This window comes from Erpetoichthys calabaricus, chromosome 15 (assembly GCF_900747795.2).
Source record: "Erpetoichthys calabaricus chromosome 15, fErpCal1.3, whole genome shotgun sequence".
Taxonomy (NCBI): domain Eukaryota; kingdom Metazoa; phylum Chordata; class Cladistia; order Polypteriformes; family Polypteridae; genus Erpetoichthys; species Erpetoichthys calabaricus.
The window spans coordinates 50,752,558-50,778,259 of NC_041408.2; the positions used below are offsets into that span (position 1 = coordinate 50,752,558).

The window sequence follows — 25,702 nt, forward strand, 5'->3', positions numbered from 1 at the left end:
GACAACTCTAAACCAAAAGCTCAACAGCAAAATTTATGAGCAAAAGGTGCATGGTCGGGTGAGCAAGTAGATTTGGAATGGACACTTACGAAAGCTGGGAATGAAAGAAAAACTACACCAGCATTGGTTATATAAATTATGTTCTTTACATTCCATTCAGTTTAATACTATTACAGTTGCATGCTAGTAAGAGATTTGCTAAGTCAAATACAGTACCAACACTAAAGAGTTTGCAGGTTGGTTCTTGACAAATGCTGCTATTCAGTGGGAACTGTTTCCACATTGAAAGGTTTGCTAATCTCATGCTAATCTTAAAAACAAGCCAAATAACTATTAATTGCCAGGTGATGGGTAGGAATCTCCGTATAAAAACAATTCTCTCTACACCATATAATCATTGGTATATTACATTTGCCAACTCAAAAAACAGCACTTCATTGTTACTCCCCTGCAGCATATGGAAATCTGTCGGCATCAAGTCTATTTTGGACTTGCACGAAGTGCACTGAATAACTTCAATGTCTTTACTATTTTTATTGCAGTTCTGTTTGAAGAAAAATATTAAACCTTTTGAATTTTCTTGAAAAATAAACAGGGTTTCAGTAGCAGCATACTGAACTGGGCTGAGCATGTCTCACAGTCTCCAACAACTTCCTTTCTTCCGGAGTATCCATACATTCCCTGGAAAGTCGGGAGAGATAATATGCCTTCCACACAATTCTGAACAGACATTCTAGTCAACACATCTACCTCCTTGAGATCTGGAAGCTTTAGCACATTAGTGACCTTCAATGATGGAAGGCTTTAATACCTAAATGATTCTCAGGGTAATGTCTGGAAATAAGCTCTGCTATTGGGGTTAGCTAAGTTAAACTGGTCTTGGGGGAAGGAAACAGAGAAAGAACAATCCACAACAGACTGTTATGAATGTTCTAATTAATTCAAATGGAAGTGAACTTCACCTAGAGTAGGGATACTGGGACCTGCTTCTGGAGTCTGGGTACTATTTACTGGTTCTGTAAACTTAATGGGAGATTTAATGTGGGAATAAAAAAAGATACTTGGAAGGGAATGACTAGGAGGAACAGCATAGCTGACATGAATCCAAAAGGTAAATTACAACATTTCGGTGTATGGACTGTAAATAATGAACATCATGAAGAAATGCAAGGATGCTCATAAATTTATCTAGTACCAGAGTATCTTAGGCCAAAGGTCAATGATTAGCTTTGTAGTTGTACCACTTGGCAATATGTAGTGGTCAAATCAAATCAGGAAAGTAAGGCAGGACATCACACTGGATGTCCTCAAGAGAGTTGGGGATCATTGACCTCACCTGGAGATACAGTATCACTGAGACAGAAGGATCACTCTTAGCAATTCCTAAAATGGTAAAAATATACTACACTCAAAGAAGACAAAAAAGGAAAAAATAAAAATAAATAAATAAGTGAATAAATAATAATAATGAAAACTGTAAATAAGAAGCAACTAATTTTAGTGCAGCATTAAATAGTAGGACAGTGCACATTAGTCAAGTACAATCTGTTGAAACATTTTTTTCTTACTAACATTTTCAGATGGAGTTTTACTGCTTCTAAGCTTAACCGCACACATTTACAAAGTTCTGTGTTTACAGTACAACAGCTCAAGTCTGCCCAGACATAACAAGCTGGGAAGGCCCCCCCAGCAAGTCCTATTAAGTAAAACAGATTAACTGCTAAAAATGTACGTTGCAGTCAACCTGGATATATATTCTCAAAACCTTGGAAAGGTTTCTTTTAATATTAGTAACATACTCATGGATGAAGTTGGAAAATGTTAAAATTTAACACAAGAAAAATCTCAGCCTTCAGAATAATGAATTTACGAAAGCTCAACATTCTGAAACACAACTTAAGGGTATGTTGACGTCTGCCCAAAACAAGCTAGTATTTCCCTCCAAATAAAAACACTTGAATATTTGTGTTTACATTGCTTGAGTGAATTTAAAATGCAAAAAACAGTAAATTGTAATTTTTTTCTAATGTGATTTTATCTGTCTGTGTCTATTTAACAGGGATAAGCATGAATTATCAGCATGAATTGTCAGGTATGTTCTCCCATTTCCAAGACTAAACAAATGTTAGGATGCACCAAATTTTTGGAAACTGGAAATACTTTGCCAAAAATAGCAAACATGGCACATTCAGTATTTGGTCAAATGAGTAAAATGCACAATTTTATAGTTGATTATGTGATACATTTTCAAACAGTGCCTCTTATTGTGTACTGGACAAGTGATACTCCACGCTGCATTGCATTTTGGAGTGTGGACTCCATCTTTAAAAACCTTTGATAGTTCGTTTAGAACAACGAATGCCAGTAGTAGTAACTCTCTGCAAGAAAATACAATGCTGTCATTAAAGTAAAAGTAACTAGATAGACAAAGGAAGAAAGAATGGGAAGAGAACATACCGGGACAAACTGAAGCAGAGAACAAACCAACACTATTTGAGCTCAATGAATGTGAAACCATTGTACTCACTGCATACATTGTCCACAACTTTTAAAGTTATAAAATAATTGAAAGCACATAAACAACTTATAAATGGGTAAGTGCAAGATCCTGTTTACAAGATAGCAAACTGCAAAAACACAGTTTTGGAGTCACCTATTATTATTATTAAAACAAAGCTGTTTATTCTTATGTTTTATATTTATTTCTTCACTGACATTTTTGGTTTAGTTTTTTTAAATACATCCTATTTGAAAAGTCTTTTTTCTATGAAACTGTAGTTTTATAGAAAACTGTAATTCAGTTTTAAAAGTGAGATTCATTTAATTTATTCCTCATGCAACTGAACTCAAAAACAAATGGGCATAAAATAAATGATAACGGTATATGGGATTTGGGCCAGTGTTTTCTGAAGTTCGTCACAGGCTTTGGATGAGATCTTTAGTTTGGTGCAACACTACTAAAGTATGTTCACCAACAGGCTTATTTAGTATATTTTTTTGTTCCAATTTCTTCTATTACAATATAGTTCTTAAAACCTTAAGGTGATAGTTACTCTTCATTGAATTCATAACATAAATCACTACAAATGGTGTTATTACTTCCCAGCAACTGCTAGAGCCACTAGGCCTAAATGAAAGAAAGCTTCAATGACAGGAGAACCTCACTGGATAAAAAAACATGTCAGCATTAGGCACTCTCATGCACAAACCCCCTAGTGACAAGCCCTCTGGCTAATTTAAATTAACACATGATTACAACATACGAATCAATAGGATATAATCTATATCCTATTGATTCATATGTTGTAATCATGTGTTAATTTAAATTAGAGAGAAAAAAGAAGAATCTGTGACTGGGCCTAATACTCAAACCTATTCTGTGGGATATAACAACCACTGTTTCACTGAGCAATTAAAGCCTGATTTCTTATTTATTTTTACGGGACACTCTACCTAATAATTAGACAGGACTATTACACATCTATTCTGTAAACAGTGCACATCACTTTCCCTACTTATTCCAAGAAAACACACACCAGAGCTACATATGAGCATGTCAGTGTACATAAGGAATCCCATTTACAAAAAAAATAAATAAAAATAAAATAAAACAAGCACTTCTCACCTCCACACATCACTTCCTTTAGAAAAGAGTGAAGATTTGATAACTTCTGGAGCCATCCAAGAATATGTACCTGCAGCACTCATTTTTGTTGTCTTGTGCCATTCTCTGGCTAAGCCAAAATCTGTGATTTTTAATGTTTTTTTTCCTATGTCATCATTTTCAATTGTTTCAAGTAACAGTACTGTAAAAAAGAAGGAAAGAAAAATAAGGTGTTAATTCAAATAGACAATAAAATCAAAGTTTATTGAAAACTAATATTGATCACTCTAAAGACAAACATATAATGAAATTGAACTTTAAATTCCTCATGGTGTGGCATAGCATTATCACAAACTGCAAGAAGACCCAACAGATCTCTACAAAAAGGAACTAAAAAAAATAGTAAGTAGCTTTCCTCTTGACATCAGGGATCATGTAAACAGTTTAATTCCTGAGAACCCCAAAATGGGATACTTCTACATGCTTCCTAAAATCCACAAAGAAGGGAACCCAGGAAGGCCTATAATCTCAGGAATTGGCTCCCTTACAGAAAATGTTTCAGGTTGGGTGGAGCAGATCCTTAAACCCCTCACCCGTAACACAACCAGCTACATCCAGGACACCACTGACTTCTTAAAAAAACTGTCTGCTTTAGGCCCCTTACCTGAGGGAACCTTACTGGCCACAATGGATGTTGAGGCACTTTACACTAACATCCCCCATGATGATGGCATATTGGCATGTGAAATGTACCTCAAACAACATGATTTACCCACAAAGTCAGTAATAGAAATGATAAAATTCACTCTGACACATAATCTATTCTCTTTTGGACAGGATTGCTACTTACAACAAATGGGGACTGCAATGGGATGTCAGTTTGCACCTCACTATGCAAATCTTTTTATGGCAAAATTGGAGGAAGATTTCATGTCAATGTGCATCGTAAAACCAATGTTGTATCTCCGTTACATAGATGACATCTTCATAATCTGGACTGCCAGTGAAAAGGACCTCCTCCATTTTCATAATGAATATAATTGTTTTCACCCCAACATAAAGCTGAAGCTGAATTACTCAAAAACAGAAGTCAGCTTCCTTGACACCACCGTTCAACTGAAAGACAACACCCTTGTAACTTCTATTTTTCACAAACCGACAGACAGACGGACCTACCTGAAAAATGATAGCTTCCACCCCAAGCATATAAGGCGCTCCATTATTTTCAGCCAAGCAATACGGTACAATCGTATTTGCTCAGACCCAACAGACCGTGATCAACAACTGCAGGAGCTCAGACAAGATTTCATCAAACAAGGTTACACCCCGAAAACAACAGACACTCAAATAAGAAGAGCTACTGCCATACCCAGAGACAACCTTCTGGAATATAAAAACAAAGACAACAAGGATCGCATCCCCCTTGTTGTCACCTACAACCCACATCTTGAAACACTTCGAAAAATTATAAAAGAACTTCAGCCAATACTAAACAATGACCAAACACTGAAAAATGTATTTCCTGAACCTCCCCTCCTGGCATACAGACAACCACCAAACCTTCAACAATTAATTGTCCGAGGATCCCTAAGTGAACCAACAGAAAATGGCACATCTCCATGCCTACAGAAAAGATGCAAAACATGTGCCCACATCTATGATACAGACCGTATAGTTATACCACACTGCCGACTTGAACATCACATCAAGGGATCATTTTGCTGCAGATCATCTAATGTAGTCTACCTAATTTTCTGCATGAAATGTCCTGACACTGCACTCTATGTGGGAGAAACTGGACAAACACTCCGCCAGAGAATGAACTTACACAGGTTCCACATTAAACATGGCAACACAGATGTTCCTGTGGCGGCCCACTTCAACAGCCATGGACACTGTGAGAAGGACTTTAAGGTCACAGTGCTTATGGGCAACTTCAAAACACAGCAAGAGAGAAAAGAATGGGAAGTTAAACTCATGCTAAAATTTAATACTTTACAACATGGATTGAATAAAGACAAGAGTTTTATGGCCAGATATGAGGATTGTTTACATCTTTCAGAATGACAGACAACCTGTCTACAGACCCACATTGTTTTGAAAAAACTCAATACAAACTTCAAAAGACTTTGTTGGACAGTTATCTTATCCAGAGATCTTGACAATACATTGTTCTTTTCTCTCTTGCTAAATTAACCCTAGCCTGAATGAATGTATTAATTTTTTACATTCAAAATCTCTCATTTAAATTTTTACCAATGTTGTTTCTTGTCCTAGAGTGTGTATATAAACATAGGAAACTTCAGTTTCTGTATTACATCTTGCCTGAAGAAGGGGCCTGAGTTGCCTCGAAAGCTTGCATATTGTAATCTTTCTAGTTAGCCAATAAAAGGTGTCATTTTGCTTGGCTTTTCTCTATAAAAATATCCACAAATGCTACCCCAAATTCAGTGGGAAATATTAAATGCATATAATCTTAATGTTTATATACAGTAATATCTTCACAATTAATTTTTCTAAATTGTTCATTACTTAATGAGCACTTAAATTTGGGTAACTTACAAAAATAATCAAATTAACAGGCATCTTTAACCTTAAAAAAAAAGAACAATTAAGGTTTGAAAAATAACAGATCAAAGTAACTTCATAAAAGTGTTTGACAAAAACAGGTCAGTTAAAAAAAATCCAATTCTTCCATAAACTCATTTGCAGAATGTTAATTAGTAGTAATATTTTATTGAGTTATTCCAACATGTTCTTTTTCAGAGTATTTTTATCCCTTTATACTTTCAAGCCTTGTTAGCTAAGCAATTTGAATCATTACATATTTACAATATCACATTTCTGATATGTCCAGCTCCTTTTGCAAAATTTCACATTCATTTATCAATGACTTTCTCAGTAAAATGAGGCTTTCTGGGTCCAATCCCCACCACAGGCAACAGATCCGGTCTTGATGTTACAGTCATAATAAAAATTTGCTTCACTCTTGCTCTGCGTTGACATCTTAAAAATTGCTTGTATTACATCAACATTAAAATAGTCCGGATACTGAGAGTTGGAACAATTCGGTCATCTCTCTCTTTCTCTCACCTTTTCTACTCTCACCTTTTCTAAAGTTTTCGAGCGTTTCTTCTAATAACCAGATGGAACCTTTTAGAATTTCGTCAGGACACAGCACAGTATTGCTGTGCACCAGGTAAATAACATGGCAGTGGACTCTGGACAAATCTGCATGTTGATTCTGTTAGAATTTGGTGCTGTTGTATTTCAGATAGGGTTCCGTTCTTAGCTGGGCATCAAAATTCTATGTAATGTATTTTTTTGTTCATGTTAATATTATTGACTATTTAGCTTCATGCGTTTGTGTGTCTTATGTTATGCACCATGCATTTTGTGGGTGACTCCTCAAGAGAAGAGGCCACCTGCTCATTACAGCAAGGGACTGTCATCAGCACTTTAAAGATGGGGCATCTTACAGTCCCTTGTGGCTTATTCAAATGTGCTTGGGAGGATGAGAGTATTTTTGATTTGCGATTTTCTTGTGCTTTTCTTTGACCTTTGTGCTCTTTTTTTATTAATTGTTTTTTGGGATTTGTGATTGTATAACTTGTCTGCCTTGGATTGTTTTGCCTCTGCAGGCAACACCTTTTTGCTTTATGTGCTCAATGGAGCTTACTTTTGTTACGGAGCAACTTTCAAAGAATAACTCTTATTTAAAAAAAAAAAAAAAAAAGACCCTGTGTTAGCTCTTGATACTGACCAGTTTTGACAGTTTCCCCTATTAGTGAGCAGTTTTGAATGTTTTTACGATTTTGTACTTGGGAACTCTCCAGTTTCATAACAAGTGCAGTACTTGATACTTTTAATCCTACTGTACACAGTAGAGAACGTCAGAGGTATCTCTGGAAATTCTCTGTAGTGGTTTAAATCCTATTTAACTGACGGACAAGAATTAGTCAAGTTTGGTGACAAGCAGATTTAATTAAATGCCATTCATAAAAGTTTTCCATCCTCTCCTTTCTTTATCCAAATTCTTCACCTTAACCTCATTAATAGTAGCTTTGGAATGTAATAAAGTTTTACATGTGTATGATGCTCAGATCTATGTCAGTGTTAAAAGTATATGTTAATGCAAGACTTCATAGCTCATGTTTTGCCTTGGAGAAAGAAAATGTTAGATGGAGCTAAACTCTAAAATTAAGCTGCAACTAAACAAAACTCATGAAAATCTATCCATATTACTAACCGAGAATGCTAAACCGGATGGACGCAGGGACATCCGGACATGGGCCGTAGCCGCAAAAAGACGTACTGCGCAGGCGCCCCAAGAAATGAGGGGCCGCGAGAGATGGATGAGGGGCCGCAAGAGGCGGACAAGACCACAGAAAAAAGGAGTGAGCACAGAAAAAAGGAGTCAAAGAAATGAGGTGCCACGAGCACAGAAAAAAGGAAAAGGCACAGAAAAAAGTAGTCAAACGCAGGCGCCGGACAGCGCCGAAAGAAACCCATTGCACACGAAACTAGCACACAAAAAAAAAAGAAGACGCTCGCGCACAACAACAAGGCACCCCCCCCCCCCCCCCCCCCTACAGGCACCGGACGGGACACACACCAAGAGGGGGATTCAACAAGCCCCTGGAACACAAAAAAAAAGAACACAAAACCACCCCACACACCCTACAAGCAACGGACGGGACACACACAAAGAGGGGGATTCAACAAGCCCTTGGAACACAAAAAGAAAGAAGACGCTCGCGCAACAACAATCCTCATCCACCCACCCCCCCCAACACACATCAATAAGAAATGACACCCAAAGCCACATTTCTAAAGGAAACGTCCATATTAAACATACGTCATCTCAACACCTTCACACTAGGCAGCATAGGTGTCAGCATGGGTGGATCTCCTTACAATAAAGCACTATTAACCGTTCAACTGCAGAAAAGGCTCCATATTAACAGTGAGTGCGATCCTCCTTATTACTTATCCATATTTTGCATGCTGAGGAACAAACAAGTCATGAATACACGGTCACGGGTACAAAACGATTCGGATAGGATAACGGGACCAAACACACGAACACGAATGAAACAACAAAATACACGGGGGCACATACAACGCGCTTCGGAAACTCCGGGAGAAAAAATGTCTCGGATCAAAAAACGCAAAGCTCAAGTAACCCCGTTACAGAGACATGCCCAAATGGACTGACACAATGAACGTAGACGCATACAGCGCACGTCTCAAAGTGCTGCATCGAAACAAACACGATTTCAAACCGAAAGAGCTCGCGTCTCAGACATACAAAAAAGGGAGCGAAGAGACAGAATAAATGAACGCAGACGTGTACAACGCGCATATGAACTGCCAGAAAACAAGCAAGCAAGACTCCAAAAGCAGAAAGCTCAACTGACCGACATACAAAAACGGACAAGGCTCGATACAAACAATGCACGACGTAGACTGAAACGGACTTTTCGCAAAGCGGAGGCGAATCAATAAAAAATCCAAAATAGCGCGTCACAAATAATGGACATGCAACAACGCGGCACTCAAACGCCACAAGCAAAACATGCCCGTCGCGGACATCAATGCCAGACACCTGCTAAACGCTTATGCCAGTTGGCTGACAACGCCTTCAATAATGAGTCCACTATTGAGGAAAATTCATTGGGATTAATGAATGTCATTTGCAATCATTGTCATTCACTTAACTTCCCAGAAGAAACAACTGGCAATACAAATAATGAATTTACACGTTGTTGTCAAAAGGGGCAGATTAGACTACCTCCTTTACATTCATATCCTGAATATCTACAGAAGCTTCTAACTAACGATGTGCCTGAAAGTAAAAACTTTATGAACTGCATTAGATCCTACAATAGTTCATTTGCTTTTGCATCTACCGGAGTACATATCAGGCCACCAAAAGGCAATGGCCCATACTGCTTTAGCATATGTGGACAAATATTGCATCGCATTGGAACAGTGCACCCTGAAACAAATCAACAACGCAAATATGCACAGGTCATTTCATTACTTCCTGGAGAGACACAGCTCTTTCTAAGCTCTGACAAAGTTGACTCTGATGACGACAATGAACATCTGAATTTCCCCTTAGAATATTTGAACACTATTAACCCGGCCGGATTACCACAACACAACCTTACCCTTAAAAACGGAACAATAATCATGCTATTAAGAAACCTTAACACTAAACAGGGTTTATGCAATGGCACACGGTTAGTCGTCAACACCATGATACACAATGTTATTCAAGCAACAGTTCTTACAGGATCACATGCTAACAATACTGTTCTCATTCCTAGAATTGACCTTACGAGTTCTGACCTAGAATTACCTTTTACATTGAAACGCCGACAGTTCCCCATTAAACCTGCATTTACCATGACCATCAACAAATCACAAGGACAAACCATGGACAAGGTTGGCATCTACCTCTCTGAACCCGTTTTTGGACATGGACAACTTTATGTTGCCTTCTCACGTGTTCGACGTTCATCTGACGTTAAACTTAAAGTTATAAATGATCCATGCCAAGGAAGACTAATTCAAGGACAAGACACCATCTTTACTACTAATGTTGTATACAAAGAAATATTCCAATAAAACATTACTCTATGCCAAACACTCTATTTTTTATTTCTATAGGCATCATCCAAACCTGCACACTATTCTATATCTAATTCATACATCTCACTCTTTGTCATGCCCCAACGCCAGGGGTTGGCGAGCGAAGCGAGCAGGGGGCGGAGCCCCCTAGTATATATAATTCACCAAGCCAGAAGACAAATAGCCGACCATGGAAAGCATGCCGGAAGGGGCGTGGATTCACTAAACCGCCGACAAGTAAGACGTCAATGGCGCACGCAGGAAGAAGCCACACCCACCAACTCTTAGACCATTGGATACGACGAAAGAATCACAGAGCCACGCCCACCAACTCGGACGCGACGCCAAGGGAAACATGCCGTCATTTCTGTTTGTCTGTGCCACAGTACACTTGCAGCTCTGAGCCACGTTGACTTTTCATTAGTCAACCTCAGTGGAACCTTGGTTCACACACAGGCAGCGCGATAGAGAGACAGAGGGGTGCGCGCGCACACACACACACACACACACACACACACACACACACACACACACACACACAGAGAGGCAACGCCAGAGAGAGACAGAGGTACACACAGGCAGCGCAAGAGAGAGCCGCGCAATCCTTTAAAACTGAAGTTAAAACACAATGAAGGAAGCAGTCTTTAAAAACCAATAAGCCCTGTGCCTCTTTTTCATTAGCGTCTCACCTGCTTCAGGCCCTGCAACAGTCGAGACACTCTCTTTGCAGCTGACCTTCTCTGTGCCTGACTCCACTACTGTCAGTCGCCTGATTAAAAATGGCCTTTTGAAGGGGAGCTATGGACACGCTATACCACAGGAACACATTGCCTTCGAGCCTCGCTCACTGTAACATACTGGCTTGCTCTCTCTCTCTCCTCACTTGCTCACACACTACACAGGGGAGAAATGCCCGAAGCAGAGAGACAGAGGGGGTGGGGGCTCGCGTGCTGCTGAGAGAGAGAGGTGGAGGGGGCTCGCATGCTGCTGAGAAAGAGAGAGGGGGGGGCTGGGGAGGCTCGAGTGCTGCTGAGAGAGGGGGAGGGGCTCACGTGCTGCTGAGAGAGAAAGAGAGGGGGGGTGCTGGGGAGGCGTGCTGCTGAGAAAGGGGGAAGGGGCTCACGTGCTGCTGAGAGAGAGAGGGAGAGGGGGGGCTGGGGAGGCTCGCGTGCTGCTGAGAGAGAGAGAGAGAGAGAGGGGGGTGGGGAGGCTCCGGGAAGTGAACCCAAAATCTTCCACAGTCTCCTTACTGCAAAACAGCAGCACTACCATTGCGCTACAAGGCAGTTAAAGAATGCACCGGCCTCGATTTTGTTTTCACTTCTGTTTACAGCGATCGAATCGTAGCGTGCATTGTTGCAATGTTACTTTTCTTGGTGGCTTATTACATTACGGATGTTTCACATGTTAATTTTTTTCCCTGTGCTTAAAAGACATTAAAAAAGTATTTCTCAACTGTGACTCCGGAACAACTCAGTACGCAAGCTATATTAAGCGTCAACAACGAAGACTCGCTACACCGTAATGAACAAGTGCTGAAACTTATCCCTACCGACGAAGTAATTTTCACCAGCGTGGCCTCCATCATCACAGACGATCCCGCTTTCAGTCACGGACAATTGTATGTTGCTCTCTCCAGAGGTCCATCTTTTCATTCACTCACAGTGTTCACCCATCAATACATAATTATGCGGCGTATGTTACGCCGCGGGTTGGCTAGTACGTAATAAAACCCAGCTTAAAAAAATGTCTCTCCTTTTCAATCACTACATCTTCTTTGTGGAATCTTGGCATTAATTTTTGATTCTTCCCTTCCTTACTCAACCCACATAAATCAAATTAAGAAACATTAACTCCACCTCTACAACATATCCCACGTTCACTCACCACTATTTTTCTGCTGCTGGAAAACTTGTCCATGTTTGATCATACCTCGAATTGACTACTTCTACAATGGGTCAGTAGGTGTTCCTTCTAATTTATTATCTCACCTTGAATTGGTTTAAAACTCTGATGTTGGAGTCCTCACTCAGGTCTGCAAAGATAACCATTTAATGTCTGTTCTGTTCTGTCTTGAAAGGCTGGCTCCTCTGTCTTACTGGACTGAATATAAAACAAAGCCATTAACCTATAAAGCTGGAAATGGCTCTTGCACCAGATTACATCAGTAGCCTCCTGCAACACTAGAGTCCTATTTGCCCACTCTGGTCCTCTGATGCTGGCAATCTTGTTAGACCTCCCAGAAGTAATTAGGTCTGCTGACTCAATCCATCCATCAATCCATTTTCCAACCCGCTGAATCCGAACACAGAGTCACGGGGGTCTGCTGGAGCCAATCCCAGCCAACACAGGGCACAAGGCAGGAACCAATCCTGGGCAGTGTGCCAACCCACCGCAGGACACACACAAACACACCAAGCACACACTAGGGACAATTTTGAATCGCCAATCCACCTAACCTGCATGTCTTTGGACTGTGGGAGGAAACCGGAGCGCTCGGAGGAAACCCACGCAGACACGGGGAGAACATGCAAACTCCACGCAGGGAGGACCTGGGAAGCGAACCCAGGTCCCCAGGTCTCCCAACTGCGAGGCAGCAGCGCTACCCACTGCGCCACCGTGCCGCCTGACTCAATCCACTGCTACATTAAATTGCATCTGGCCCAGTAAGCGTTCCTCTAACTTGCAGGGAAATCATTGGGGTTGGCATCAGAATTGGAATTCCTGCTAACATAAAAAAACTTTATGCAGCTCTGAGATGACAGACAGGACTCCTTTCTGCTCTCCGCGGGAGTAGCTCTACTACAGTGCTGCTCGCATTATGAAGAGAATGGGGGAAAGCCCTCTGCAGCCCCATCCCCAGAACAGTCAAAATCGTTGGAGAGGCAATGGGGTCGGGCCTGTTGGGAATCAGAACCGATGTGGTGCCAAATCGTCGCCCACTGCACAGCAGCACTTGGGTTCCAATTTGAGGCGGTCCATCCGGGTATGTGCATGGAACGTCTCATCTCTCCCGCATGGGACGGGTACACCTTTTATTGGTCTGGTCGCTCTAATGGCTGTCATGCTCAGTGAGTAGTTGTAGCAGATCGGTTCCTTCTGATCATGTCCAATGTCACTCCTTTCAACAAGTGTATATGAGACTCAGATTACGGGACTCTCTGGGTGCCTTGTCTGTTGTCTCAGTGTATGCTCCAACCGTGGTGAATGACGTCTCAGTGAAGGAGACATTTTATTCACAACTTTGTGGTTGATGTGTGCCCATGAAGTGACACTCCTCTCGTTGGGGGCAACTTCAATTAAACCACTGGCACTGACTGGGCTGGCTAGGAGGAGTGTGTTGGTCTACAGATTCCAAGATCAGGCTGTTTCTGATGAGTTTGCATGCAGTTTGTGTGAGGAACTTGCAAACTTGGGTGTGACTGCCTATCCTAATGTGATGTGGGAGACCTTCCGTGACAAGACCCTGAAGGTTGCTGAGTGTTGTGTAGGTATTACCAGAGTTCCCAAAAAGAGGTGTTTCATCTCAGAGGGCACTCTGGATATAACAGATATCATGTCGCAGAGCACAGCTTGATGGCAACTCCAGTCTGTACCGGTAACTGAGAAGGACGGCTGTGAGGGACCCACTGGGCTGGCTACTTTGAGCAGCTGTTTAAAGCTGATCCTCTGGCTTGTCAACTGGATATCTCAGAGTCCAACCTCACCGAGATTGCACAAGTGGTGAACCAGCTGAGGGTAGGGAAGGCTGCAGGGATGTGTGGTATCCAGGGTGAACTTCTCCTGGCTGGTGCAAAGGCTGTCCTCCTATCATTGTAAGCAATCTTTGCTTCTATTTAGAAGACTGGCGTCATCCTCACTGACTGGAAAATGGGACTTGTCAACCCTATCTGGAAAGGGAAGGGTGATCACCTGGGTTGCGGCAACTACAGGGGGATAACCCTGCTCTCGGTGCCAGGTAAGGTCCTTGCTAGGGTCATACTCAATAGGATCTGTGATCACTTGCTCACCTACCAGTGACTGGAGCAGTCTGGTTTTATGTATAAGTCTATCATTGACTGCATCCTGGCGCTGAGGATTCCCATGGACAGCAAACGTGAATATCGGTAGTTTCTTTGCAGCCTTTGTCATTTTTCGAAAAGCGTTTGACTCAGTTAATCAAGTTGCCCTGTGGGACACCCTGACACCAAGGCTGCTGGATAACATGGCTGGCCTGTACACTGGTACTGTGAGTGCTGGGCAGAGTATAGGCAGAACCTCTGCATTTTTCACAGTTGATTCTAGGGTTCATCAGATGTGTGTTCTTGCTCCTACTCTGTTCAATGCTTGCATGGACTGGGTGTTGGGCAAGGTCGTGGAGTCCAGCAGCTGTGAGGCATCGGTTGGTGAAGAAGAATTCACTGATGTGACGATGCTGAGATCTTCGCAGAGTCAATGGAGGCTCTGATCAGGGCTCTCAAGAGACTAAGCAAGAAGTCTCGAGTGTCTGGGTTTGTTCTGGATAAAAACTAAGATCCAGGTCTTTAATGATGTCTTAGGGTAACGCTGGTTTGACGTTGTGTTGAATGAGCGGTTGCTCACGGAGTCCCGAATGAGGCAATATGTCCATGTGGTGCAATTCAGTTCAAGGGTGGTCTGGCTCACAAGATCATCATTATTCAGGACCCGAGTGGCTGGTACCAGGCCAAGGGAACACCCATGGGACACCCACGTAACACCTGGCTATGGCAGACCACGTGTCTGCCTGGGGGGGTTTGCCAACCAGGATCCAGAGCAGTTTCACTGTGTGGTGGGTGTGGCAACACACTGTACCAGCACATGCTCTCCAATCTGACCTTGTAGCATTTTGCAATTTGGTCCTGTTTATTGTTGTTATTCTAATTCAGAACTTTGTGTTTCTGTTTTATTCACCCACTGATTGAGTATCCTAACACACTAGAGAGAAGGGTCACTGGGAAACAGGAGCATATGCCAGGAAGCATTGGACACAGACAGGAATAATCCCTGGACAGAGTGCCAGCCCATCACAAGGTAAACATACATACACACATACATACATACACACACACACAAACACACACATCTTGCATGCCGTTGGACTGTCAGAGGAACCCAGATCACCCGGAGCAAGCCCAAGTGGACAGGGGGAGAACATGCAAATTCTACCAAGATAGCACCCAGGACGTGAACCCCAGTCTCCTTGTTGTGAGACAGTGGCACTCTCACTATTTTAGTAATTAATGTTTAATATTAATTTGAAAACATGGTTTTTATTTCACACTTTTTGTGTTTTTATTCCTGTTGTATTCTTTTGAATATTTGTTAAGAGCTTTGACCAGTGAAAAGGCCATACAAATAAAAAATATTGTATCGTTATTACTACTATTACAAGACCTCCTTTCACAAACACAAAGCAAAAAAACTTGCAGTGAACACCATGCCAAATACCTTATAAATCCAGAAATTTCTTACATGCTTACACATTTTCTTAGAAAAAGTACATTAACCACTTGTTAGGGTCACATTGTGAAGAGGGGATTGAACAAACTTCCTTGGGTTTAACACTGAAATACCAGAGCCATTATGGTACAGTCCCACAGCCTTAGTGACAAAGAGAGTGTTAAAATGTAAACTGTAGCAGATTTATACAAGGTAGAAAACTGTTAATATTTAAAATACATGTACCTATAATTTATGATTATCTACATTCAGAAGTAAATGTTGCAAAACACAAGTTGAAAAGGGACCAATTTATTTTAGCTAGGTATGTCTAACAACCCAATCCACAGATCTAAAATAGAATAAATCAAAATAATTTATTTTGATTATGCGTTAAAAATGGGGGGGGGGGGATTGGGGGGGGAGGAGAGAGCATAGTAGAATGTTGCCGTGCTCTTACAACAGCAGATGACAGAAGCACTGTTTTTTCTTATTGAAAAGCTATGGCTCCTCCCACTTTATCTTTGAATACTGCGTGAGACATTCCTGAAATTCCTTATCTTTTAAGCTATCTGCCCGAAACCAAAAATAAAGTGCTGGCTACGTCTGGCAATATGCCAGGTTTCACTCTAACTAGAGGCACAGGTTTACAAGCTAACACAGACTTCTACTTCCTCCCATTAACTAGGAGAACCTCTGCTAGAGTTTATCAGCAGGCTACCAGGAGATTAAATATAATGAAAATAAGCTTTTCACAGAGTGAGTGTGGGGGCATTCTTGTGGCTTGTAGTCTCCTGGCAACAGCTACTTGACCACTCTCTTTTGTGTTAACTTATGTTAAGCTTTTTGCCCTCCCACCCCCACACCAATGGGCACATTCCTTTAGGTTAAGGTACTTTTAAGTGTTAGCTTCAGTGAAGACTGCAAACATATATAGATTAAGGAAACCATGATAGTAATTAGGAAAAACTCAAAAAAACAACACTAAAGCAACTCTCATGTTAAAAATCACCAAAAACATACACACACATTTGTTTTAAGTTGTTAAATTATTAACTTTCATATATAATTTTCCAATATGGTGACCAATAGATTACTAACTTTAAGACATGTCATGCTGCCTGAATTAAATATAGCTCATTCCTAAAAACTGTGCTATGAAAAACAACAGCAGATGAGAAAAGTAATGTTGATTCATATATTTCTAAGTAACAATGAACTAGGAACAATTTGTTAATTTTGTTTTAGATGCACTCATTCAAAAGCAAATTTAACCATTCTGTAGGCAAGAGAAAAAAATCATATGGAGGAACTGTTAAAGTATTTGGATACATTAATATTCTCAGTAAATATAAAATAGATTTTATTTATAGTATGAGCAAGTTAGTGTTCTTATCTAAATTTTTTTAGACAAATCAACGTGAAGTCAAACAAAAGTAATAAAAATAGTGAAACACAATTAATTTACTTAATACGCTCCCTTACACTTATGAATGCAGCTCCCAATTACAAATGTACAATGCCATATAAATTAGTTCATGTCATTTGGCAAACTGGTTGCAAATGCTGCCTTAGAAGGCACAAAACTACTTGTATCATCTAGTACTTCAATGAATTATATATTACATAAAGCCAGAGGCCAAACAAAATGAAATACAGAGCAATATCCAATACAACAACATTTTCTTGTCAAAGTAGTGGGTAAAGAGGATCACAGGATTCAATGTTCCCGTTACAGCTTGCAGGTGGTTTAGACAGCAGCAGAAAACCACAGAATTCAATGAAGTCCTATGTCAGCTCAAGCAATTTATACTAAACTAGCCTACCCGTGGCGTACCATACGCCGCATAATCAGGCCGCTTTTTTAATGATTTTTAAACACAGGGAGAAAATTAACATTTGAAAAATCGGTAATGTAATAAATCACCAAGAAAAGTAATATTGTAACAATGCACGGAACGAACCAACATACAATTGTCCGTGACTGAAAACTGGCGGACCGCCGTCGCGTCTTCTCCTCCCAGAGCGAGGGATCGGGGTGGACGGCGCTCGGGCGCGGAGGACGGAACGGGAGGAGAGGGGAAGGACGCCCATTCCGACCCTCCATCATGCTAGTCTGCTGATTTCTCGTTCAGTATGCACTGCCTGCTCATGTGCCCACCCCCAACTCGTCACCTGAGTCGTTTTCCTCTTTGCACAGTCCACATGCACCTGTGAGTCACGTAGACTTTTCATTGTTGTTTGCGGTTTGGCTGCTTTTCTATATATAATCCACCAAGTCACCCGACCAAGGTGGGGGGGGGTTTACGGGGGTGTAAAAAGGGCAGGTACGTAATCAGTGCGAGCGTATGAACCACTAGCCAACCCGCGTTGTAGCATATGCCGCATAATTATGTATTGATGGGTGAACATTTCCTGAACAACACAGTTGTCCAAATGGGGTGGATACCACTGTGAGTGAATGAAAAGATGGACCTCTGGAGAGAGCAACATTCAATTGTCCGTGACTGAAAGCGCGATCGTCTGTGACGATGGAGGCCACGCTGGTGAAAGTTACTTTGTCGGTAGGGATAAGTTTCAGCACTTGTTCATTAAGGTGTAGTGAGTCTTCGTTGTTGACGCTTAATATAGCTTGCGTACTGAGTTGTTCCGGAGTCACAGTTGAGAAACACTTTTTTAATGTCTTTTAAGCACAGGGAAAAAATTAACATGTGAAACATCCGTAATGTAATAAGCCACCAAGGAAAGTAACATTGCAATAATGCACGCTACGATCCGATCGCTGTAAACAGAAGTGAAAACAAAATCGAGCCCAGTGCATTCTTTAACTGCCTTGTAGCGCAGTGGTAGTGTTGCTGCTTTGCAGTAAGGAGACTGTGGAAGATTTTGGGTTCACTTCCCGGTTTCTCCCTGTGTGGATAGCGCTTTGAATACTGAAAACACCGGTATATTAATGTAATGAAGTATTATTATTCTTATGCGTCCAGCGCTCGCTCTCTCTCACGCGTGCGTGCGTGCGTGTTTGTGTGTGTGTGTGTGTGTCTCTCGCTCGCTCGCTGCACATGTTCCTGCAGGCATACCAGTAAGTGAATGAAAAGATGGAACTCTGGAGAGAGCAACATACAACTGTCCATAACTGAAAACTGGTTTTGGCAGACCCATGCACATCTTTTTGAAAGTTTGGCCCTGTGCCTTATTAATTGTCATCGCAAAGGCAAATCTAACAGGAAATTGTCTTCGTGTTAAAGTAAAAGGCAAATTATTTGCGACAAACAAACTGTTTTACACGATGAATACCAACCCGCAGCGTAGTATACGCCGCATAATCACACCGCTTTTTAAATGTTTTTTAAGCAGAGGGAAAAAAAATGAACATTTGCAAAATCCATAACGCTGCTTTCAGTAAGTACAATGCACGCGCGTTTAATTTGTCGGCCACTTTTTGCCAGCCGTCTTTTCTGGTTTGGGCTGCTTTTGCAGTGTTACCGCTTGTGCATATTAAATCTTGAAATCCTTCGAGTAACCAACTAACACCCACCCACCCAGCTTGTGTGAAAAAAATGCACCCGTTCTTTCATCATTTTGTTGCAGCCTATCAAAGACTTGCTGATCATGTTTTCTAGACTCAATATACATTGTCTTTTCACTCAACGCGGGGGCGCGCATTCATCTCGGATTATTACATCCTGCTAGACTAATCTGCTACATGGCTGCATTTGAAAAACCGACTTATCCCTGATGAGATTCACCGGCATTAATGATTAGGAATCTGGTTGGAACAAAATCCTGCATCCACAGGGGTTCACCAGGACTGAGTTTGGGAAACACTGTTGAACAGAGATGAAACCGACTCAGGTGAGGAGTTGGGGCGGGCAGCTATTGATTATTGATTATTCAGTGTTGTTTGCCTGGGTGTCTGATCTGCGATGACTGACATGGCTATTTTCTGCGTATCCCATGGTTGTCTTCCGGCAGTGTGAATGCCTCAAGAGACAGGGCGTCCTTGTGTGGTGAGTTGTTGCAGTTTGTGACCACGTCGCCGACGTTATCCCAATGTTGGCAAACAAAGCCAACAGCCATGTTGCGAAGTTTGAGAGCAACAGTTTCGTCAATGACATTTTTCCAAAAAAACCCGACTGATAGAAACAAACAGTTACCTAATGCAGGAATTTCTATAACATTGAAAGAAGTGTTATTTCCATGAAATACATTTGAAGCGGTGGCCATGGAGGGCAAAAGAACAGTCAATGTGGCTCACAACTGGATTTGGACAGCAGCATAGACCAAAGCGAGTATGTGTTTGATGAGCTGTTCGAGTTGGCAGGCAGTGCTCTGAGGTGCGTTCCCGATCACGTGGGAGGAGGGGTAGAGTTTCTGGGCGGGGCTTCGTTGTTCCTTTCCCATGGTTTTCGATGGTGGACGTGGTCGGGTGTCATAACCGAAAAGAATAATGAGAAGTCAACGTGGTTCAGAGGTGCATGTGGACTCCTAGCACAGACAAAAGGGACTAACTGGGTGGTCGGTGAGTTTTTGCGTCCGGGCACATGAGCAGGCAGTGTGAATGCCTAGAGAGCGAGGGTGGACGCGGGCCAGGGAAATGTCTTCCATGTTCCTGCAGGACCATCTAAGAAGACGCATGTTTGTCACGGATGCGAATTGCTGTATGTAGCGTGTAAAACAGTTTGCTATGGTGTACGCGGTCGTGCGTCGTAACCGAAAAGCCAACGTGGGTCAGAGGTGCATGTGTACTGTAGCACAGACGAACATAAATGACGGCGTTTTTTCCGAGTCGTCGCGTCTGAGTTGGTGGGCGTGGTTCTGCGAGTTTTCGTCATATCCAATGGTCTTAGAGTTGGTGGACGTGGCTCCTTCCTGCGTGCACCATGGGCGTCTTACTTGTCGGCAGCTTAGTGAATCCACGCCCCTTCCTGCGTGCTTTCCATGGGTGGCTACTTGTCGGCGGCTTAGTGAATTATATATATAGATATGTTCCATGAGATCAGAGACACAAGTTATATCAGCAATAATCATCACACAACTATTTAACAAGAAAAAAAATGGAAAATTTGAACAAATGTGTGAATGACCATCTAGAAAATGAAAAGCTCTGAATTGTAAAAAGTTCTAAATAACTGACAAAACCCATGTATTTGACTTAAAATATACAAAATGGCAGACTTTAAAACCAATTACAAGAGCAGTGTAGTGTCGCTTCCATTGCAAACACTGATAAATAGTGATTCTGTTACAAGACAAAAGATTCAAACAAAATAATCTCAAACTGGTATATGTTTAATACACTTTCATCTGACAGCAGAATTTTTACAATAAGAGAACACAACCCCATCAATAGGCTACCATAATAGCACAGTGGCTATAGGTCCTGGGCCTGATTCCAAATTTGGATGCAATCTGTGTGGAACTTATGATCTAATGTTAGTGATGAAATATCTGGTTTTAAACTTTTTTCTTAATTTAAAATGTATGATATCCATTTATCTATTTAACCCCCCCCCCCCCCCCAAACTTCTTATCAGGCTCTCCCATTTTGAAAAGTGAATCCTGCAACAATCATGCCTGTAGGCTACATTGTCAGAGGGATCTAAGTCTCTTTTATTACTCAAGTCTGGCAGGTGTTTCAGTGTGACTGGTATGCACTCCAAGACAGTTAGTTACTACTAAATAACAGTTGAAGCAAACATGTTGCTTTTTGAAGTTCATTCCTTCAGATAAATGTCTTATTTTATATAGCTTTTTTGGTAGCTAACACTATCCGAGCACCCTTTACTCTGAAGCTAGGGATCTGCGCTGGCAATCAAAAGGTTGCCGGTTCGAATCCTGTAAATGCCAAAAGGGACTCTGCTCTGTTGGGCCCTTAAGCAAGGCCCTTAACCTGCAATTGCAGAGCGCTTTGAGCAGTGAGAAAAGCGCTATATAAATGCAAAGAATAATTATTTACAGCTCCAATTGTAAACGCTTCCTTTGTGTACAAGATTCCTAATAAAAGCACAAGTGGGTTAATCGCTTTCTCAGTGTGAGGGTCTGCCGAATCTCTTCCTATCAGAGATTCTTCCAGTTTTCAATTGCCTTTAGATTGTGTAGGACACCACTATACTCACTAACACTTTTTTTGGGGGGAAATTCCTTAACCTGCAATTGCTGACCGCTTTGAGCAGTGAGAAAAGCGCTATATAAATGCAAAGAATAATTATTTACAGCTCCAATTTGTAAACGCTTCCTTTGTGTACATGATTCCTAATAAAAGCACAAGTGGGTTAATCACTTTCTCAGTGTGAGGTTCTGCCGAATCTCTTCCTATCAGAGTTTCTTCCAGTTTTCAATTGCCTTTAGATTGTGTAGGACACCACTATACTCACTAACACTTTTTTTGGGGGGAAATTTCTCTAAAGGAAAGGCCTACACTTCTAAGGCTAGTAACAAATTAAATGAGACGGAGCATTAATTGCTATTATTGCTCAAATATAGTCTAAATAGTACTTCAGACACTGTAAGGTCAAAGTCTGTTCCAATTCTGCTTTAAGACACACAGAGGATTTTTAAGTAGTCAACAGAAGTTGGGACACCTGTGCAAATTGTTTGCTTCAATTTGTAAGGCTTCACTTACTTTAATTGTTATAAAACATCTGTAGGTGGTAACCTATTAGTTGTTAAATGTACTTGAGTAATGCTTTTACTGACTTACAAAAAAAATCATATTACACTGGAATTAATTATACATTATTTCCAAGATGACCTCAAATCTCTCAGTATTGTACCAAAATAAGTTTTGATCTGCCCTTTAAGAGAAGCTTTAAAAATATTGAGTTGCTTTCAAAGAAGTAACTTTCTGTTACTTTAGTTACTCTTGTTGTGTCATGTAAGTTTTGATGCTTTTATAAAAGACTTTTGATACCACTAAATGAGTTTTAAAAATATTAACATGAATAATGAAAACTAACATCAATATTTGACAATGAGACAGACACAAAATAGGTTACATTTTTATAGTTTCAAATAAATACCTGCCTTCAAAAATCAAAACAGCAAATCAAAATATTCAAATCCATAATCAAAAGAATATTAATATGCGATAAAATACACCAAGTAATTAACATTCTGCCACTAAACTTCCATCCACAAACTGACGGCCAGCAACTGCTGCTCTGGACCTGTGGTGACGTTTGGACATACTGTAGATGCATCTCAGTCATTCTGGTTGTCATGCTTATATTCCACTGACTGCAATTAATGTACAACACTTTAACACATGGCTTCATGAAGCATTATGTGATGCATGCTGATCAGAAAAGAATATTAAAACTTACACAGGATATTCAAGATTTTGTTTATTTGGCTGAAAATAATACATTTTCATTACATTTGTATTATGTAATTTGCAATCTAATGTACCAGTAAAAAAATATTGAATATACTTTAATAGTCCCCGAGGGAAACTTGTCTTTTCGCATGACCTTTTTTTATTTCTCAAATTGCACAAACTCCAGTCAAAACTGCTTGTAACTTTCCAATTTTTAACTCATTCTTAAGAACTTCTTAATTTTTCTAAACAATGTTCTTTATAAATTACATTATTAAACAACTAGTATATATAAAAACTGTGATTAAACAGAGATGCTCATTTTGTTGCACACTCATTTGCACCTAATGCTTTTCAATGTAATCATCACTTCAACAATGTACATTTTGAAATAAGCAAAGCCTTGGTTTTGATCCATTTCTCTGTTTACAGGAGCTTTACAGATCAGTATTGTTGTGATCAAACACATCCAGGTGTAATGACTGCACACTTGTTACTCCTTCTTGGTTTATTGTTCGTAAGTTTGTACGTGTTTGTATTCTTCAAATTGTTACGTCCTTTTATGTTTATTTTTGTGATTACAATGCATTACCAGCTAGTGTTTTTTTTTTTTTGAGGCTGTTGCCATTTTAGGAGTCGGTGGCATAGCTAGTACCATGTAATTTGTAGTAGTGACACTCATTTGTAGAAACATGTGATGTCAGCAAACTTCCCCTATAAAATATAGCAAAACATTCAGTAGTTATTCCAAACCACTGGATCAAAAACCCTAAAAACAAAGTCTAGCACTAGTTTCTTTTGGACTACAAGTTTTGGTTTCATTTTAGCAATCACTGCTTTTGGGTTACAAGTGCTTTGATCCCAGTCTGACCAATGACTATTTGTTTTTTGGTTTCTCTTACTGAAAACTAGTTATTTACATGACATCTAAAATACAATGTAAAAACCTGCCGGACTTGCACAAATCCTGTTACAATCAAAACTACATAATAATTTTATGAAATTTACATTTCTATTTATTAATCCCATTGTAGCGCCCAACAGGGAGAGGACTGAGAGGTAAAAACATGACATGCTAGAGGGCTTATAACTCTCAAAAGGCTCAAGATTGTCTGGGAATTGTCCAGGGGGAAGTTGTTAACATGGCGACACTCACCAAGGAGAGTGGAATGAAAATTATGTGTCTGCTACCCAGAAATTAGATAGACAGATAGATAGATCTACTTTATTAATCCCAAGGGGAAATTCACATACTCCAGCAGCAGCATACTGATACAAAAAACAATATTAAAGATTGATAATAATGCAGGTAAAAACAGACAATAACTATGTATAATGTTAATGTTTAACCCCCCCCAACCCCCCCCCCCCTCGTGGAATTGAAGAGTCGCATAGTTTGGGTTAAAGTCATGTTCTTTAGTACGCCCTGAAAGTGACATTGTAGTAACACATCATTGACATACAGGCAATTTCAGTATGTCATCATCACAGTTCCAGACAAATGTCTTTGCTTTCTACTGAGCAAAAAACGTTTAGGAAAAAACGTTTCCAAGTTCCTACCTCAGTATAAAAAGATCATAATTCAAGTTTCCAGTTCCAGACAAATGTCTTTGCTTTCTACTGAGCAAAAAACGTTTAGGAAAAAACGTTTCCAAGTTCCTACCTCAGTATAAAAAGATCATAATTCAAGTTTCCAGCAGTCACAGGGGGCTCCTCCCTTGAGATATAACAAGAATGAAAATTGATACTTGAAAGTAATTTAGACATGCAATATGTAACTGAAGATGAAGCAAACCTATTACTTAAAAAAAGTTTTTTTTTTTTTTTTATATATAAAGGTCTACACACTGGCTACTAGTTCATCAGAGCAAATTAAAAATATGAGTTGCTAGGATAACCAACAGCCTACACACAACCATTTAAGTTCACACCCAGATATAAAAATAGTGACTGAGCAGTCAGTTGTGTTGTTCATGACATCAAACACCTCTTTTCACCCTTATTCATGTAGTCTAATATCTCCTTGGTATAGTTAGTTACCTTATACTGCCTTTTGCAGTGAAGATCTATTGCTTTCCACAAAGCCTACCATTTGCATTCCAATCCCACTTCAGAGCTGAAGCAATTTTCTTGTTTTGTTATTCATCCGTTGTAGCCCTGTCCTAATTTTGAAAAGTGCCTCTCAGACATTTTGTATTGCAATTTATTTATCAATCAGTGTCAAAACCTTCTTGAACCTTCACCACAAATAGGACACTTACTGTTATGTTGTGTTTGGACAATCCATATTGGGAGTCCAAGTTTTCTTGTTATACATTAAATGCAGATAAATGTTAGATGTTATCAGACATAATATGCAAATTTTTAGATGCAACAAGATCAGAACCATTGGGAGAGACGTAAAATATCAACAAAGAATTCAGGGGCAGCTACCTTTTTGATTACACTGACTGCTAACTGCAATGGAGTAGGTTCTCTTCAGTCATGTCTAAAATAAGTCCTACTTACTGATTATTAAATATTATTATTATTATTACTATAAATTACAAAAGTGGAAATCCTTTTTCAAGAGAACACTAGGAGGAAATAAAAAGCATCTAATGGGTAACAAAACTCAAGCCTTCTTTATGTTTTTACTGAATTAATCTCATATTTACAAAGATCTCCACTGAGACACATGCAAAGTTTTAAGATACTGTTTA

At 40.3% G+C, this 25,702-nt stretch overlaps 1 protein-coding gene across 2 annotated transcripts in view; it reads right to left on the minus strand.

Annotated features, from left to right (window-relative positions):
- The window catches only part of map3k21 (mitogen-activated protein kinase kinase kinase 21), a 114,920-nt gene that overhangs the window by 49,817 nt on the left and 39,401 nt on the right, over positions 1-25,702 (minus strand). For both annotated transcript variants that reach the window (XM_051919366.1, XM_051919365.1), the window contains exon 2: positions 3,626-3,806. In XM_051919366.1, coding sequence (XP_051775326.1) covers positions 3,626-3,806 — 181 coding nt within the window. The remainder of the gene's footprint in view (positions 1-3,625; positions 3,807-25,702) is intronic.